The sequence below is a fragment of the Python bivittatus genome, unplaced genomic scaffold, assembly GCF_059951505.1.
Source record: "Python bivittatus isolate LINGU-HERP-01145 unplaced genomic scaffold, Pbiv_v1 ctg000700_np1212, whole genome shotgun sequence".
NCBI classification, from domain to species: Eukaryota; Metazoa; Chordata; class Lepidosauria; order Squamata; family Pythonidae; genus Python; species Python bivittatus.
The window spans coordinates 8,541,416-8,555,996 of NW_028277098.1; the positions used below are offsets into that span (position 1 = coordinate 8,541,416).

General features: G+C 38.1%; 1 protein-coding gene across 3 annotated transcripts in view; it reads left to right on the forward strand.

The window, feature by feature from the left end:
- The window catches only part of DHX9 (DExH-box helicase 9), a 34,585-nt gene extending 20,308 nt beyond the window's left edge, over positions 1-14,277 (forward strand). For 2 of the 3 annotated variants that reach the window (XM_088128525.1, XM_088128526.1), the window contains exons 15-28: positions 664-820; positions 1,301-1,401; positions 1,778-1,991; positions 2,227-2,321; positions 2,507-2,580; positions 5,159-5,311; positions 5,668-5,828; positions 7,135-7,246; positions 7,452-7,613; positions 7,735-7,862; positions 9,020-9,249; positions 10,603-10,718; positions 11,121-11,324; positions 12,988-14,277. In XM_088128525.1, the coding sequence (XP_087984651.1) occupies positions 664-820; positions 1,301-1,401; positions 1,778-1,991; positions 2,227-2,321; positions 2,507-2,580; positions 5,159-5,311; positions 5,668-5,828; positions 7,135-7,246; positions 7,452-7,613; positions 7,735-7,862; positions 9,020-9,249; positions 10,603-10,718; positions 11,121-11,324; positions 12,988-13,273 (2,193 nt within the window). In that variant the 3' untranslated portion in view covers positions 13,274-14,277. The remainder of the gene's footprint in view (positions 1-663; positions 821-1,300; positions 1,402-1,777; positions 1,992-2,226; positions 2,322-2,506; positions 2,581-5,158; positions 5,312-5,667; positions 5,829-7,134; positions 7,247-7,451; positions 7,614-7,734; positions 7,863-9,019; positions 9,250-10,602; positions 10,719-11,120; positions 11,325-12,987) is intronic. The other variant, XM_088128527.1, reaches the window with a different exon arrangement.
- The last annotated feature ends 304 nt before the right edge of the window (positions 14,278-14,581 follow it).

Below are 14,581 nucleotides of genomic sequence, written 5' to 3' on the forward strand. Positions count from 1 at the left end.
GACTGGTGAGAAAGGTTGGAGAGAGAAGTTAAGTGTGTGGAGAAGTTGTTGGTTCCTGGTCAGGAAGGGAGAAGAAAGGTCCAAGGCTGGCTTCCTGGGAAGGGAAGGCCCAGAGGGATGAGAGCTCCACCCAAGACCTAAGAACGGGAAGGAGGGACCTGGCTGGCTGTAGGTAGGTGGCTTCACCCAAGACCTCAGAGTGGAAGGAAGAGACCGGCTATCAGTGAAGAAGCCCTGGTCTCTGGGGAAAGATTGGGCAGAAGACCCTGAGAGTGGTTCTTCCCCCAGTGGAGAAACAGTAGGTGTTCGGCTAAGCAGGAGGAGGTCAGGTCATTCTGAGCACATTGCAGTAAATTCCAGCCCTGCTGTTCTTTTCACTCTCTTGTCAAGCCCAGAAACAGAGGTGGAGACAGAAAGGGGGAGGAAACAGGGGAAATAGAGTGGGATAGTCTCTAGAAGGGAGGCTTAGGAAAATTATACAAACTGCTTTGAATTATTTGTGTATATACGCAGAATAATATTGTGCTATGAAAATACTTCAGTTAGTTGATACAGTAACTGAATGGTGCTATATAAAGTGAGCTGAATTGATGACCCTAAATATGATAATTACCTCCATTTTTTGAAATCTATTTTAAGGACAGCCCTTTTTTTCTTCTGCAGACTGATTTTCTTTTGGTAGTTCTGCGGGATGTTGTTCAAGCCTATCCTGAAATCCGGGTTATCCTCATGTCTGCCACCATTGATACCAGCATGTTCTGTGAATATTTCTTTAACTGCCCCATTATTGAAGTCTTTGGTAGAACCTACCCAGTTCAAGGTAAATCTCTGCCTAGTGGAACATTCAAAACATTTTCCTGTTTCTTTTTTGTGGAATAGAGAAAGTTGAGCCATTTATTGTGTGATTAAAATGTTAGTAGAGACCTGATGTGGTTACTTTTTTTAATGCCAAACGTAGGGCCGGGAAGATTGAAAAGAATGATTTAAAATATATATTATACAAAAAACCTATTAAAGAGATTTTTCTTCATTGGTGAAGGAAAAAAATAGGCTTCTGAAATATTACTTTTATAATGCTTGTGAGCGTTTTGTTATGAGCCTTCAACTTCAGGATTTTGAGGGTTACCTATGCACGATTTTGTTGCTGAGTGAAAAAGTTGGGTGAAAGAGTACTGAGTGCTCCAGGAGGAAATGCAAGATATAAATCTAACAAATATGCAGTCTTGTTGGAAATCCCAGCAGAAACTGGCACTTAGCTGATCAGATGATTTCTACAGTAACCTTACTCTTCTGGTTTTAGAATATTTTCTGGAAGACTGTATTCAAATGACTAAATTTGTTCCTCCACCGAAGGATAAGAAAAAGAAAGATAAGGATGAAGAAGGTGGTGAAGATGATGACGTATGTATGCTGTTAAGGATTTTTAGTCCAAATAAAATGTCAATATTGCTTATAAAAGCTAGAATTATAATGATAAAGCATGCATGGTTATATATCTTTTATAACAGTATATGTCTTTGTTTGTATAGTGCTTCGAACTTTATTATTCCTTACTATACTAAGCAAAATAAAATATATACTGTTTCCATTTGAGAAATAAGGCCTTTTATAATGAACTACACCAGGACTTATGATGATTACTTTGAGTCGATCATTGCAGTCCTTTTGGAGTGCTCATGTGTCTTTCTACTTTCCCAATCTCCCAGCAATGATCTGCATAACAGTACTGTTGTTAGTGAGGAGTCTGCCGTGTGCCATATATAAAATTTTCTTCTAGGCGAATTGCAACCTTATCTGTAGTGATGAATATGGCCCAGAAACAAAACACCGCATGTCCCAGCTGAATGAGAAGGAAACTCCTTTTGAACTCATTGAGGCTTTGTTGAAATATATTGAGACCCTGAATGTCGCAGGAGCAGTCCTTGTCTTCTTGCCTGGCTGGAATCTGATATACACCATGCAGAAATACCTGGAAATGAATCCACACTTCGGTACAAGCAATTTTCAGCTATATTTTTTCCTTTTCCATTTCCTTTTCCATTTCATTTTCCTTTTCCCCTTTGCTTTCCTTTTTTTTTTTCTCCTGAGGTGACCATAAAGCTGAAAGAGCTTTCTTTATGTATGGAGAAGTGAATTGCTGAAAAGAATATATAATATTTAAAATAGGAGCTGTCCAAATGAAATAAGCTTGCTTAAAATGTTTTCCTCCTTCTATTCTTACTGTAGGAAGCCAGAGATACAGAATTCTTCCTCTGCATTCCCAGATTCCCCGGGAAGAGCAGCGCAAAGTATTTGATCCAGTGGGCCCTGGAATGACCAAGGTGAACCTCTTGGAGTGGCTGTAGCTCAGCCATTTCCAACTTGCTGCCTTCCAGATGTGTTATAATTGCTATTCCGACTGGCATTGGGGAGTTGTAATCCCAGCACATTTGGAGAGTTCAGATGTGAGGGTACATTTGTGAATACAGCCTTGGAATTCAGCATACAATGTTGTTTGTCTCTTTAGGTGATCTTATCCACCAACATTGCAGAGACCAGCATAACCATCAATGATGTAGTCTATGTTATTGATTCTTGCAAGTGAGTTGTTGTTTCTCTACTTCTCTACTTTACTGAGCTGCAAATAATGTTACCATCTATTTTCTCCTCTGCTTGAAAAAAAGTCTTTAAAGTCCAAGACACTTTTTCATATGGGAAAACTGCAGTTTACATTTTTTGCTATAGGAGTTTAGGGATTAATAATTCCCAGTCATTTACAAGCAAGCTGTTGGCCTTCATCAGGGAGACTGTGCTTTCCTGAAGTCTGTAGGAGTGATTTAGACTTACAGGCATGGTATGTTTTGATCTGTTTGCTTTTGATAGATTAACAGAATTCCCAAAGTGTTGGGAATGATAGAGTGTGAGAATTAGAGGAAACACCATGCATCCTATTAAGACATTTCTTGGGGCAGGTGCATGTAGAATGGATAATACTTGCTAGTGGACAATTAGTAAAGATGAGACAGTAGGACAACCAAGAATAATAGTGAAATGAGGGAAAAGTGGGAAATTTTGAAATTCAGTTTTGAAATTCATGCTTGTCTTCTTCCAGTCCAGCTTCTTATATGCTCTGCATGTAACTGCCCAGAGTTGCTGAGAGTTTGGTAGCATATATATTTAATAGATGATGATGGTGATGGTGATGGTGATGGTGATGATGGTGATGCAAGCTGAATAAGGGAGTGAGCATGCAGCCTTGTCTTACTCCTTTGCCAATTTGGTATAGTCTGTTTCACCATGTTCTGTCCTAATTGTGGCTTTCTGCCCTGTGTATAGGTTTCTCATTAGAACAATGAGATGTTCTGATACCCCCATTTTCCTGATGACATTCCACAACTTGTCATGGTCAACACAGTCAAGTCCTTTTCTATAGCTGATGAAGGACATGTTGACAACTTTTTGGTATTCTCTGGCTTTCTCAATTATTAAACATGTTAGCAATAGTGATTCTTGTTCCTCAGCCTTTTCTGAAACAAGCTTGAACAATAGGCATTTCTGTTTCCATATAGGGCTCTAATCTGTGTTGGATGTTCCTGAGTATTATCTTCCTAGTATGTGAAATTAAGGATATTGTGCAATAGTTTTCACAGTCTATTAAGTATCCTTTTTTTGGTACTGATATGTAGACTTTCAATTTGTTGGCCACTGTGTTGTTTCTCAGATTGCTGGTATAATTTGATTCGAGCCTTAAGTGAGTCTTTTATGTGCCCTATTTTTGTAGACAATACGTCAATTCCTGTAGCCTTCCTACTTGGTAATGAGCAGAGTGCTAATCCAACTTTATCTTCCAACACTAGAGATTGTTGCCTGTAGCAACAGTCTTCAAAAGTATCTTGGAAGTTGGCATCTCTACTGTACAGTAGAGTATTATACTTCTGTCTCTGAGCTTTTCTCTGTTAACCATCTGTTTATTGGCATCATTTAGCAAATCAGTTTTAGAGCCATCTTCTGAATTCAGAGATCTGTTGGAAAACTTTCCTTGTTTTTCCATGTCTGTTTCCATCTTCAGTGTCTTTACAGATGGTGTTATAATACTGCCCTTTATCTCCTATCAGTTTTTTGAAATGTCTTATTAAGCTCCTTAGTGAGATCATCAACTTTATTGACTTGGGCTTCTCCGTTTTTCTTAGCAATTTCCACCACCTATTCTTACATCCATTTTAATTTCTTGTAATTCTTAGTTTTTTGGCAGTCTCTTTTCACATTTGTCCTTAAGAGTTTTTTTTTATTTCAGTCCACAGTTCCTCATCAATGAGGTTTAGGACTTCAGAGCTGTTCTTGATACTCTCTTTGAAACTGATAGGTACACTTTCAAGATCATATCTTAGAAGCTGGATAGCTTTGTTCTGCTTTAGCTTGACTTGGAACTTGAACTTGGACAGTTGTACTATAGTTTTCCAACAAAAAATCTTTATACAATAATTCTTTTTACTTATGTTTAGGATAGGTTAAGTTACAGCCTTGCATTTTTCATATCAATTTGGTTCCCCTCCTTTTTTTCAGGCTTCTTGTTGTACCATTGAACACCTGTTAACTTCAAGCAAATAAAAGAAACTAGTGAAAATGGGGCAGGAGATCTGTAGAGAAGTAGCAAATGGAGAGAAGTCAAGATTTGGGGAGAGATTGTAGCCTGTATGGCTTTATTATCTTTAGATTAAAATCAAGTAATTTTAATTTCAGTTTAAAAAGCTCAACTCCCTCAAGTTAAGTAAAACTCCTGGTGCGTCTGTGGATAGGTCCATGTAGTTTGCTTGGCTGCAGTACAGAAATGGGTTACCATTGCCATCTTCTGGGGGAGAGATGGATTAATGAATAGGGAAGGATTTCCTAGTGTAGCCCTGAAATTTTCTGATTGACACTGATCCATGTACTAACCAGATTCATCCTTGCTTAGTTTTTTCAAAATCTACCATGGTCACCTAGGTGCTGTCACCTGCTAAGGCTAGCAGGATTCACAAGATTTTGAACTTGACTGATTTTGCCTTGCACTGCAGAAGATTACCCAGTGCTAATTTTTTCAAGTTTGGGATGCTGCCTCTTGTTTGTGAAAATAATCTAGTTTCCTTTTTATCCCAATGTTAAGGAGTTATTTAATATACTGTTTTTTCCAACCCCACAGACAGAAAGTGAAACTGTTCACTGCTCATAACAACATGACCAATTATGCCACTGTGTGGGCGTCAAAAACAAATCTGGAGCAACGGAAAGGACGGGCTGGTCGTGTCCGTCCTGGATTCTGCTTCCATCTCTGTAGCAGAGCACGTTTTGAAAGGTAGGTTAACACTCTGAGCTTCTAAATATTCTGGGGCCTGGTAAGCAATTGATATGGAAAAACAAATCAAAACACAGGTTAGACAACAGGGATTCATTGTGCTGGGGTGGGAGGGTGACATGACTATCCAGTACTGTGTGAACTAACAGCAGATGTTTTATAGCATTGGTAAGCTGATAGTGCAAGGTAGGTTTGTGTATTTGTTGTATGGTGTAGCAATAGTTTTTATGAAGAGCTTTTGCGATGAGGTAAGTATAAAGAATAACTTGGAGATCATTATTAGCAAGAATTTGTAGCATGAGCTGTAGACATGAATATATCCAAAAATCTCCTCTCTTATTTTGTATTGCTTCCAGGCTTGAGACTCATATGACCCCCGAAATGTTTCGAACACCACTGCATGAAATTGCTTTGAGCATCAAGCTTTTAAGACTGGGAGGGATTGGACAGTTTCTGGCCAAAGCTATAGAGCCACCCCCTTTGGATGCAGTGATTGAAGCAGAGCATACACTCCGAGGTATGTGTTGGGCTGTCTTGTCAATCAACATGGTGTAGGTCTTCATAGCTCCTGTTAATTGGTGAAATGAATTCCAGTTTATTTATTAATCCAATTTATATTGCTGACCATCTATCCAAGAAACTGGGCAGCAAAGAAGTGAAAAGCACAGGATTCCATTAAACCTAGAAACTAAATAAAACTACACTGAGGCTCAGTAAAACTCCAAATTACTAATCACATACACCCATACCAGAGCCCCCGTATTAACATCCTAACTCCAGTGACTGGGGGAGTAAGGTCTTCTCGGACTTGTGAAGGCCAGTAGAGTAGAGGTGTCCGTATTTGAAAGGGGAGGCTGTTCCGTAGGGCGGGGTTCCATAGGATAATGCCATGTAAGGTAGTGAATACGTACTGGTGTTGCAGTAGGTAACATTTAGAAGGTCACCCAATGTTTACCCTTGGCATAAAGCTAATATGTAGCTGTTAGGCTTAGTGTCTGTTTCTGATGCATAAATGAGTTATCTCTAGCAGTTCTATTGCTTTCCATCAAACCTGGTATTGCTAAACTCTACATTTGCCAAATCCCTCACATCTAGAACAGATTTAATGCAGCAATCATCTTCTGTTTCTAGACCTTTCTATTGACTTTTGCATTCTCAGGTCGTATAATTTCTAGGTCCCTTTCTGAAGTGCCTTCAGGTAGATCTCTTCTAGAAACTTTCTGCAGTTCTTTTTGCGGCCTGCTTGAGGCTTTGCTGCTACACAGCACATAGCAACTGTTCTCAACAAAATTCCTCGTACTGGATGGTTTTCTTCTTCCTAACTAACCCTCTCTTAGGGGTTCAATCAGCTATGGACCTTCTAATTATCAAAACTGTTATCCACTGAGAGATGCAAAAGGTACTTTTCCTTTATCTGAATCACTTGGAGTATAGATTTGAAAGCCTCTCATCTGTGCTGTCTTGTGTCCATTTCAGAGTAGCAAAACTAAACGTCTAATCTACTCAGTTACATTATAACTTCAGTTAGAGCTCATCATCTGAAGACAGAAAATATGCAAATAAAAAGAAGGATGTTTTCACATAGCTCTGTAAGAATTGTCATTGCAAAGACCAGCCAACAGCCTATGGAATCCAGCATTCTGTTTCTAACAGTATTTAGCTCTCCTTGCCTTTTGGAAAATTAATAAGCAGGGCGGCAGCAATGTAGCAGCCCTTCATTTTATTGCCAATTTTATTATTTAAATATTTCACCAATTGCAGTAACTAATGAAAAAATCAATTGAAAACCACTAGACTTTACCAATGTATTGCTTTTGTTTCAGAGCTTGATGCCCTCGATTCCAATGATGAACTGACACCCCTTGGGAGAATTTTAGCAAGGCTCCCCATTGAACCTCGACTTGGCAAAATGATGATAATGGGGTGCATATTTTAGTAAGTGATACTTAGTAAGTTCAGAAGTAGCTGGAAGAGGGGGATTCTGGATGAAGAGAATTAACTTTCTGATAGTCATGTTTATCTGGGAATAGTAAATTGAATACCACCAGTAATCTTTCTCCCATTCATTCCTTCTGTTCAACAGTGCCATTAGTTATACTGGAGTGTAGTTCAGCTAATTATTCTATGGCTTTTCTTTCAGTGTAGGTGATGCTGTATGTACCATCTCTGCTGCCACCTGCTTCCCTGAGCCATTCATCAGTGAGGGGAAAAGGCTGGGTTATGTCCATAGGAATTTTGCTGGAAACCGGTTTTCCGATCATGTGGCCCTGCTCTCAGTCTTCCAAGCCTGGGATCATGCAAGGTAATTTGATTTAGGGCAATACACACTGTGATATCTACAAGACATCCTACTTTATATAAAAAGCTCGGCATGTTTACACTTACATGGAGTGGCTTGGCTGATTCTCATCATTTTCTTGCAGAATGGGTGGAGAAAATGCTGAAATTCGTTTCTGTGAGCATAAGAGACTCAATATGGCAACACTCAGAATGACCTGGGAAGCCAAAGTACAGCTGAAAGATATTCTGGTTAACTCTGGATTCCCAGAAGGTAAAAACAAAAGAAAAACTTCATATGAATGTACAGGTAGTCCTGGTTTACTGACCATTCATTCTGCGACCATTCACAGATATGACGGTGCTGAAAAAAATTACGGCCCGTGATCACCATTATAGTCAGTACGCATTGTCCTGTGCCTGACCTGTGTTTTGTTCTTTTTTTCCCTCCTTGCAGAGCAGAGAGATTGGAGAGGGATTTCAAGAGAGTAAGCTGTTTGCTCTTCTGCACATCAAAAGCAATGTGATCATGCTGGCACCAGGAAAGAGTCAGGCAAAGGAGAGATTACCTATAGAAATTGCTTGCTTTTTTCCTCCCCCCCTCCCCTGCAGAGCAGGAAGATTGGAGAGGAAGAGATTTCAAGAGAGTTACAGTAAACTGTTTTGCATAGTATACCCATGGCTTCCAGCCCTGGGCTGCCAGTGCAGTCACATTGCTTTCAATGTATACAAGACATAAGCAGGCACTCGAGCATTCCAAAGGGCGGGGGAGCAGTTAGGAGGCAAACAAAAGCCGAAGGTGTAAAACTGAGTAGTCTTGTTTCTTTCCAGCTAGAAAATACAGTCACAGTCATATGATTTCCCACTTAATGACCACTTTGCCTAGCAGCGGAGTTGCTGATCCAAATTATGGTTGTTAAGTGAGGACTACCTGCAGCTATTTGTGATAGCACTTTTTTATATTCTGAAGCTGGTAAACTCGTCCCTACCAATTGTAAACTGAATTTCTTATCACACATAATTTGATCATACTTCATATTTAAGGTTTCTGGATGTGGAAGGTGTAGAAAGTGTGTGTGTATGTGTGTGTGTTACATAAACACAATCTGGATTTCAAAGAGTATGAGAAGAATTGATGTTCTTTTCCTATATCTGCTGCAGGTGTTAAGGAAAGTATCTTTTGTATCTTGTGGCACTGAGGAGGAAATAGGCTTTCCAAGTGTAGCTTATCTTAAAACAATAAGTACTCTTTAATTTATTAATTGCAAACAAAACTCTGTAGAGTGTATGTGTGCTTTGAGTTCATGCATTCCTGAAGATCAGACATGGATTGAAAAGTTTCAAATGTTGAAATGCTATTCGGTTTATATAATTAGTTTTGTGTATTGTTTGTAAGATGCTGAGAAAAGCAATTTTTTGGTCTCTTTCCAGAGAGTTTAATGACACAGACGTTCAACAACACTGGACCAGATAACAGCCTTGATGTTGTGATATCTCTTCTGGCTTTTGGTCTGTATCCCAACGTCTGCTTCCACAAAGAAAAGAGGAAGATTCTCACTACTGAAGGACGTAATGCGCTCATTCACAAGTCCTCTGTTAACTGCCCATTCAGCAGCCAGGATATGAAGTATCCTTCTCCATTTTTTGTTTTTGGAGAAAAGGTAAAATTATGAAAAAATACTTTGGACGATCAATTGTCCATGTGGTCTTTGAATATTGAGACATTAGGTGACATGTGGGTATGTCAGAAAGTTGCCATGCATGAGTCATTTTGTATATAGAACAGCTGATTTTGATTGGCCAGTGCCTGGCCTAAAATATGCAGGTATTAGACTTTGTGTGAAACAAAATGGACGTCTTTTATTCTAGGTACAGGGAACAAGGAAAAAGACAAAGACATCAGTGGCTGAGGGGAAGGAGGGGAGGAAAGGTACTAGAAAGATCACAAGGGTAGGTCAGAGGGTTATGCCATGCTGGAGCAGTGGCAGCTGGGAGAAGGAAGTGGAGAAGCTCAGAAAATAGAGAGGGCTAGAAGAATATGCCACAACTGGAAATTGCTAAGGGGAGAAGGTGAAATGTATACCAGGTTTGCCCCACCTGGATTTTGTTTCATTCAGAACCCAGGACAACTAAAGCAAGCCCAAGTTTCAGTTCTGTCAAAGAGTAGCTGTTTTGAAATGGTTTGGCAGAACCTCTAGAATGTGATGGTCTACTGCAGATTCAAAACAGTGCATTTTTCCCATTTCATTCACACTCCTAGTGACATATATTTGTTTTCCTAATAAAAAATATTTCCATCTGGATGTGAGGATTGCCTGTTTGGTGTTTGTACGTACTAGAAACCTAATTTTGTTTCAATTTAATCAGCACAAGTTTCTTTATTAATAAGTACTTACTAGTCCATATAGGCTGAGTTTTTACAATATTATCATTTTACTTTTTAAGAATTCTAGTTTGTGATTTATGGGCTTTGAAAAAAAATGTTTTCTTGTTTCCTGCTTATTTATTTATTGAATATTTCAATTTTGAGACTGCCCAACTCCATGCCAGCTCTTGGCAACTTACAGATAAAAATTCAAAGAAAACAAAATATATTAAGGAAAAAAAACTCATTAAAACCTCAAAGTAAAACAGCAAAAAACCAAAGGGGCTCGACCCCCATTCTAGCCCAGTGCCTAGGAGAACAACCAGGTCTTAATTAGTTTGCAGAAAGTCAGAAGGGTGGGAGCAGTACAAATTAATACAGTACAAACTAATACAAATTAGTACCATTCAAGTACTAAGCACATTCAGATTCCTGCTTGACTTTTTAAACATCAGTCAAGGTCAGATGGGTGCTGTCATCTGCTAGGACACCACATTCAATTATGTTAAGTTAAAGCATCACATAGATGGTAGTCTTATGTGCCACTTCGAAGACTTCCAATGAATGGGAGCCAAAACCTCTCTGAGTAGCTGAGTAGCTGTTGTATTTCATATTATACAATAGATTCTGTACATTTCTCTGTATGCAGATCCGAACACGAGCTATCTCTGCCAAAGCAATGACCTTAGTGAGCCCTTTACAGCTGCTTCTCTTTGGCTCAAAGAAAGTTCTATCTGATGGAGAGATTATTACATTGGACGACTGGTATGAACCTTTGGCTGACTTTATAGGATACAGGTGGTGTGGGAGGACAGGGAGAGGGGATTGTGAAGTTCAGTAGTTGGTTTCATAATTCATAGTTTCATTCATAATTCATATAAGCTCAGATTATACTTGTTTTAAGTGGCATAATACTTTATTTAGTAGTCCTTTCAGTTAAATAGATGTACTCCTTTATTGCTTTGTAAAAAGCTACTATGCTCTGGTTTCTTTTAATTTCTTCATTGTAACTGAGACTGTTTATACAGTGTAGTATTGGTTATTAGCACAAGACATTCAAGCTGCCTTGTGAAATATCTTTTCAGGGTCTTCTTTTATAGCAGTACTAAGATACTAAGTGGATAGGAAAAGAAATTTTCATTTGGTAAACTGCCTTCTTTGTTTTAGGATCAAACTGAGGATGCCACACAACGCGGCCGCCTGTATTACTTCTTTGCGTGCAGCAATGGAAGCTCTTGTGGTAGAAGTAACAAAAAATCCAGAAATCATCAGTGACTTAGACCCTATGAACAAACAGATGCTGAATGTAATTTGCGAAATCTCTAAACCATTAGCTGCTGGAATTAACCTTGCAGCAGGTGGCAACATGAGGTTAGCTTCAAGCTGTTATCATAGAATTATAATGAAATGCTTATCTTTTGATAATTTCTCTAGAGATTTGAAAGAAGTCTTCTTTAACCAGAAATTTTACAAATATGAGATCCTGCAATTAGACACCATTTATAGTGAGTACGAAATTGAAATAAATAGACAGATGACATAGTGATTAAAAGTATGGGATCCATAAGGATCCATATTAGTAAACTACTTGACATAATTAAAAAATAAATTGAAGATCACACAGCTAGATTTTTGGATAGATTCCAGAAGAATTCATTTTGGATAATAAAATAAGTTTGGATAATATTTAAAATAAATGCAGACTTAAAAAAGAAGCAGATGTGATTTAATGGCACTAAGAGAAAATAATACATAGTGAAAAAAATAATCCCACTTATACAGGTATATTGGTTTTAATAGTTCTTTTTAGGTCTTTGGGATGCTGATTAAGTCGGTACTGATAACAGGTACTTATCTTGCATTAACAGTTTGCAATGCCTTTCAGCATCCAGGTCAGCCATATCTTTCATAGGATGTGCTAACCTGGTTACAGTTATCTGTATGCTAGTAACCTTTAAACTGGACAGATGTAGTGCATTGTAGACAAGACACCCTTGAAATGTGTGTAGAAATTATAGTGGTTTCCAAATTTAGCAGCTACCCCTCCCACAGATTAAATATGCCAATTAATTACAGTACAACATTAGACTTTGATACTTCAGTTTGATTTTAAATTCCTGCATGGATACTGTAGTGACTTTACATATTTTATTTAACTCATTTTAAGGGTTTTTAAAAAATAATGTGAAATATTTACTGAAGGTGGTATATAATTCCTGAAATGAAACAATTCAAAAATCCTTCAGAAACAATGTTTTGAACTGTAACGGAAAGGTGATAAAAAATATACAGACCTTCTTCACCAAAGCATAAAACAAAAAGGATTTAAAAATAAGATGGCACCAGCCTTTAGTTTCTTTTTAAAAATATGGTGAATTTTAAAATATGGTGATTATGGAACACCCCCCGAGATCCAGCAGACCCCTTCTCTCCTGGCCTTCTGAAAAGCCATGAAGAACTAGCTGTTCCCACAACCCTTGGGGTAGTATGAAGCTGGAACCCAGGGAAGCTCTAAAGTTTTTTCTGGATGTGGGAGGACATGTTGTGTTTGAGGGCACCAGGAAGTTCTTTGTTGGCTTTTATGTTCTTTACTGTTTTTATTGTTTTACAGTTGTTTGTGAGCTGCCCAGGGTTATGCTGCATAAGATGGGTGGCTATGCAAATCTTTTAAACAAACAAACAAACAAATGTCTTACTTCCCCAGCTTACACAAGAGAATAGTAAAAGATACAGAAAGTTCTATATGTAGTATTATTTTTAAAGCTTACTGTTACCGTGGTTGAGGCTTTTGAGATACATATGTGGGTAAAAGTATACCTTTTATAAAATAACAAATAGTATAGAGAATTTTTGGCTGTTAAAACTATGATCAAAATACATAACTGTCTTAAAGGCAAAGGCACAATTTTCTCACACTTATAATTACTTAGATGAAGTAAGTGTTTCCTAGTATATGTACACAGTTGTATATTTGGAGGATTGCACCTATTCATCTTTGTAGATTCCCATAAAGAATCTTAATTTTTATTCCTAGGTTTGGCGATGGACCTCGTCCACCCAAAATGGCTCGATATGACAGTGGAGGTGGCTACAGAGGAAGAGGTGGAAGTGGCTACAGGGGGGGCTACCAAGGTGGATATGGAGGAGGATATCGTGGTGGATATAATTCTTACCGCGGTGTTTCTGGAGGAAGGGGATATTCAGGAGGTGCTGGAGGAGGTGGTTTTCGAGGTAGTGGAGGTTTTCGAGGTTCAGGTGGAAGATACCAAGCTGGAGGAAACAGAGGTGGTGGCTTTAGAGGGGGGTGGGGTGGTTACTGACAAAATGTTAGTGAGGATTTGTTGCACTTTGGATCTGAAGCTGAAAAAGAGCTTAAAGGAGCTCAGTCCTTTCCTGGGTTCCCATGTTAGCCACCTGATCTCTGGAAAATGCGTTTAGAGTCAAGATGATGCCAATAGCCTATGCCCACTCTGAAGCATCTTTTTGGCTATATCCAAAGCATGGCCATCCTTAAATGTTAGTAAACCCAGAGTAAAAGTTTGCATGATCTTGTTTTATTCCATACATTTCTTTATTTGTAGTACAGAACTCTTCCTGGTTTAGGAGTTCATCATACTTTGAAACATTAATTTGAAATGATAGTTATATGCAGTATTCAGATTATTTTAATTTTATATGTGTTTATTTTGATCCTAATAAAGTTGTTAATTTTTAATGGATTATGTCCTAGATATGGGCTTAAATATTTGGTGATTAGTTGTATGATCAAAAATTGTATGAGCTGGTTGATGCCTTTGGTACTAGGATTGCAAGTTAGGAGTTTAAAGTACTTTATCTGTTTAAACATTTGTTGTTTGTCACTTACAGCAACTTCTAAAATAAAAATACAGTACAACTCCAAAAATGTCATAAAATACAGTAAACAGTGTCTTTTGAATACCTGTAAAATAGTTAATCTGCCAACTCAAAATACACACCATGTATCCTTTTCTAAAACAAGTAAAAAGGTAGAGTGTTCAGCCTCAGCTATTAGACAGCTTTGGAGCAATCATTATACAAATTTTGCTTCCAGTAACTATAATTTTGTGCATTGTCACAATTTGAATCTTCCCTGTAGAGTAATAAAGAGAAACATGGCCTTCATGTTATATGTATCAGATATTTCTAAATGGGTTCATTTCACAAGAGAGTACTACATAGAATATTTTACAGCAGCATAAATCAACTAATTCTCAGTAGATATGAATTCTGTATGCTAAATAAAGCTGTTGAAATATGCTTTTAATTGTACTTCTCAGATAAAGTTTGGTAAAAAACAGTGCATTGGACTTTCTGCAAAGACTCTTTTCCTTCATTAGACAGTATTGTGGAAATCTGGTTACTCTTCCCAATTGTTCTACTAGGCATAACTAAAATATGGAGTGTGCTCCAGTTTGTGGAGCGTACTCCTTCCATCCAGTTACATTCTTGCCTAATTTCAGTTGTTTGTTGGCCAAGTTGCAGGTGCTGTAATAATTGATTATATTCACAGGCTGTTCTCAATAGCATAGAAAGAAGAACAGGTCCCACTTGATTAGAAATGTGCTGATATTGTGCCCTTTGTTAAACAAGGTGATAAGACACCATTT